Source organism: Nannobrachium achirus, assembly GCF_963921795.1.
Source record: "Nannobrachium achirus genome assembly, chromosome: 3".
Classification (NCBI taxonomy): domain Eukaryota; kingdom Metazoa; phylum Chordata; class Actinopteri; order Myctophiformes; family Myctophidae; genus Nannobrachium; species Nannobrachium achirus.
In genome coordinates, this window is record NC_137812.1 from 30,883,922 (window position 1) to 30,888,630 (window position 4,709).

The 4,709-nt window shown below is 43.5% G+C and overlaps 1 protein-coding gene across 1 annotated transcript; it reads left to right on the forward strand.

Annotated features, from left to right (window-relative positions):
• Nucleotides 1-3,488: 3,488 nt before the first annotated feature.
• On the forward strand, nt 3,489-4,709 carry LOC308282167 (COP9 signalosome complex subunit 4-like; the record flags this gene model as incomplete). The annotated part of the gene is made up of 1 exon (XM_080722511.1): nt 3,489-4,709. One exon carries the CDS (start codon nt 3,489-3,491, stop codon nt 4,707-4,709), a length of 1,221 nt encoding a protein of 406 aa, XP_080578637.1.

The window sequence follows — 4,709 nt, forward strand, 5'->3', positions numbered from 1 at the left end:
AGATGTTTGGTTTCCCACATGGGAGACCAGGGTTCAAATCGCAGATGTTACATCTGTTTATTGTTTATTACCCTAATAACCTAAGAAAGCCTAAGATCTCAAAACCACTGTCATTTAGGAGTCCGCAGATTGGTGTCTCAGTTCCATTTTAGGATGGTCAGTGCTATAACTCAATGGGTCCGTGTGAGTTCCTTGTTTGATGACCTGTCAGCTTCTCCCTGATAGGGGGATGTTTGTCCTTGTCTATCGTGTTCCTTTTTTGTTTTATAGCAATGTTTTTCCTGTTTTATTTGGATAGCTATGCTTCTGCGTTTCCTGTTTTAGTGGTTATAGTAATGTTTTATTTTGTAGTTGTGTTCAGTTATTTTGTGCCAATGCTGTCTGTCCTATTGTTTTATATTGAAAGTTACCCGTCATGTCATCATTACCCATGTCCCAGGTTCCGATTAGTCTGCATCTACAGTAATTCCGTTATAACTCTGACTCTACCTGTATAAATACTAACCAAATACTCTGTTCCCTGGTTTGTTGTTCCTCTGTTTTGGACGGAAACGAACTTTTCCTCCTTATTTTTGGAGGGCACATTTCGTGCCTAGACTTATGTATCACCTCCCCATAGTGTGCTCTGTGTCTGTTAATAATCCATCCCACAAAAAGTGTTAGCTATACGTACACCACATTCTGTATAATGTTTCCACATTTACCCTGGGATAACCTGCAGACTTACTTGATATGCAAAAGAAAATGATGCCGCTTTCTTCAACTGCTTGCAAATTATGCAACATCTTATAGCTAAAGAGATTAGATGCAGGCTCTGTTTGTTTTATATTTTCCTTTTTTTTATTCAAATTTTAATTAGTTTCCTTTTAATCTGTGTGTGTGTGTGTGTGTGTGTGTGTGTGTGTGTGTGTGTGTGTGTGTGTGTGTGTGTGTCGTGTGTGTGTTACGTGTGTGTGTGTGTGTGTGTGTGTGTGTGTGTGTGTGTGTGTGTGTGTGTGTGTGTGTGTGTGTGTGTGTGTGTGTGTGTCTTGTATGTAAATCATACTGTGCCACATGTTTTGTATGAAAGGTACTATACAAATAAAGATAATTTGTTTCTTTTGTGAACAAGCAAAACCAGAACCATCTGCTATCAGGCATTTTAAACAATATAAACCCTAGGCCTACTGTCTGCTGACATCTTCTGGCAACAAATGGTAATTACAACAGAATCTCAACCCAAATAGCAATGTACCAGGTCAAACACATACTTTGAAAACATTTGGGGGGCGATCATTCCTACCATAGGAGACGGTGTCGCATAAATTAGAAGGCGCGGCTTGTGATTGGCTGGAGCGGAGGTCTGGAGCGCTCGGCTGTGGTCACTTGGACCGTGCGGGTGTGAATGTTAACCTCTATAGCAGGGTTCCCCAATTAATTTTCCCCAAGGGCCGAATTATATCTAGGGTACCAAGCCGAGGGCCACAACATTGCAGCGGGCGACGGTGGCGTTCCCGCTACTCCAGTGACAGTTGAGAATCAGATATCATTATCGGGTGAAAATCTTGTATGTCCAAAACCGTTCGTTTTGCATAAATGATTTAAACAAGTGTAAACAGCCGATCTACAAGCACACAACGCCTCGCACCGCGAGGCGTTGTGTGCTTGTAGATCTGCTGTTTTCACTACTTTTGTGCCACGGCCTTATATGATGAAGCAGGGCTTTACTTTGCGAAAGAACGTACAAATTTGGAGATACGAGGTTTCCACCCGACAACGACGATATATTAGTGTTGTTGCTGCTCTTATACCACCATTATTACTGGGGTTGGTGGGGGCCAGACAGTAGCCCCTCACGGGCCGCAAATGGCCCGCAGGCCGCCTATTGGGGAACCCTGCTCTATAGTCTATACCTAAACCTAACTCTAACCTCAGTAAAACTATGCCTAACTCTAACCCTAACCTCAGTAAAACTATGTCTAAACCTAACCCTAAACCTAACCTTGTTTGGCAGACATGGCAGCCACAAAGTCAGAGGTGCTGTGGTAACTGGTTCTAAGTCCTCTAAATGTCCTCTATCTCATAGAAAGAAAAGCAACTTTTGTGTCTGTACGTGATGTTAAAGATCTTTTGAGAGGGGGCGCCTGCTGGCCTACTGGTCATGCAGGCGCATACCACGTAGGCATGGATGTGTGGGGACGTCGCCAGTTAAATTCCCGATCTGGACGACCTTTGCTGCGTCTCTCCCCATCTCTCCCCCAATTTCCTGTCAGTCTACTGTCTTATCAATAAAGGCATAAAAGCCAAAAGAATATCTTTTGAGTGGTTGCCCACTCATTACCGCTATAATTCATACATTTTACACCTCTCTACCAATGCAGAGATAAGAGGTAATTGCAACAAAAACAAAAAAATTACATCTCTCAGATAGTTTTTGAGTGGTGGAGAAAATCGAAGCGATGGGTTAGGTTTAAAGTGCTGTTTTAGTCAGCCTGTGGCCAGTTTTCTCGCCTCGACCGCTTGGTGGCAAAACATTTCTGGGAACACAGATTAGTGGCCAGTCACGTCACGCATGTGCATTACTGCTTCCGTAAAATTGTATTGGGGAAAAACTTGCCACAGGCTGACTAAAACAGTAAATTTAAACGCTTGTTTCAACCCATTGCTTAGATTTTCTCCACCGCTCAAACATTATACATCTGAGAGACGTTATAACAACCTTTACTAGATTTTCTCCACCGCTCAAACATTATATATCTGAGAGACTGGTCTTTCATTTCATGGTTGAACTGGAGTTGGGACACACTAACCTCCTAACAACAAATGAATATCAAACAAACATCCAGGCTCACAGAAAGGTACCATAGGTGTGCATCTCTCCCTTATAACCTGATATGATACGTAGTGTATCTATTCTAAATAGAAGGACAACAATAACACAGGGATGATATGTTTGAATACAGAACAATTCGGTGTGATTCGATGCTAAACAATTTTCAAATGTATTAGATTGCATTAACATGTGACTGTTAAGCTTAATTCCGTAACATTAGGGTGTCGTCCCTTGCCAAAAAGTACAGATCTGCAAGCTAAGAGCTGCAATCAATACACGCATTACTCCGACGTAGCATTTGTCCGACTGACCCCATTACTAACCTATCTCTATCCCTAACTGCACACATAGCCACGTACAGTAGTCGGAGTAGGGAGACGTCGGACCAACATGTGCTTCCCAATCCTCCCGACCATGCTGTTAACTTAATTCCAAATTCATGACGTGCCTGCACAAATCGCATTGTTAGGCAGTTTATGTTGTGTATGATGTCAAACTAAAGCTATATAAGGGTAGTCTAAGGTGGTCACTCCCATCCATTGTAGAGTATAAATTCCAGCGTAAGATATCAATCTGTGACATTTGGCTAACCCAGAGAATCCAGAAAGTGGAGAGTCAGAGAGACCAGAGGGGGACAGAGACTGAAAAGAGAAAGATAAACCATACAACGCTGAAAATGGCAACTGACGTGAGACAGGAGCTTTCTCGGCTAATGAATTCAACTGGATCACACAAAGATCAAGCTATAAAGTACCAACAGGTCTTGGAGAAGGCTATTCAGTTAAAAGATGCAGAACAACTGGAAGCTTTGAAGGCGTTTGTTGAAGCAATGGTCCATGACAATGTCAACCTAGTCATTTCCAGACAACTGCTCAATGACTTCTGCACTTATCTTCCCAAATTACCAGATGATACAGCTAAGGCTTTGTACCAATTCACCTTGGTCAACCTTCAGCGTAGGGCAATTTCTTTTGAGGAGCAGGTTACCTCAATAAGACAGAACTTAGCAGCCATTTATGAAAAAGAGGAGGACTGGAAACAGGCTGCTCTAGTCTTGGTTGGTATTCCCCTGGAAACAGGACAAAAGCAGTACAATGTTGACTATAAGTTGGAAACATACCTGCATATTGCTGGTCTCTACTTGCAGGATGATGATCCCGTTCAGGCTGAATCCTACGTCAATAGAGCCTCCTTGCTTCAGAATGAGTCGTCTAATGAACAGCTGCAGATACAGTATAAGGTTTGCTATGCTAGGGTCCTAGACTATAAAAGGAAGTTTATTGTAGCCGCACAAAGTTACAACGAACTATCTTACAAATCCATTGTCGACGAGAGTGAACGTCTGGAGGCCCTGAAGCATGCACTGAACTGCACCATACTGGCCTCTGCAGGCCAACAACGGTCCCGCTTGTTGGCCACTCTGTACAAGGATGAGCGTTGTCAGCAGTTGGCTGCCTATGGCATCTTGGAGAAAATGTTCCTAGATCGGATCATCAGGGGCAACCAGCTACAAGAGTTTGCTGCCATGCTGCAGCCTCATCAGATGGCCACAACAGCAGATGGTTCCACCATCCTTGACCGAGCGGTCGTAATGCACAACCTCCTGTCTGCGAGTAAACTCTACAACAACATTACTTTTGAAGAGCTTGGAGCGTTGTTGGAAATTCCTCCAGCAAAAGCGGAGAAGATTGCCTCCCAGATGATCGCAGAGGGACGCATGAATGGCTTCATTGACCAGATTGATGGTATTGTCCACTTTGAGACCCGTGAACCGCTTCCTACCTGGGACAAACACATCCAATCGCTTTGTTTCCAAGTCAACAACCTCCAGGAAAAGATCCACCAGGCTGTTCCAGAATGGGCAAAGAAGGCCATGGAAGCCCAAAAGACTCTGTGA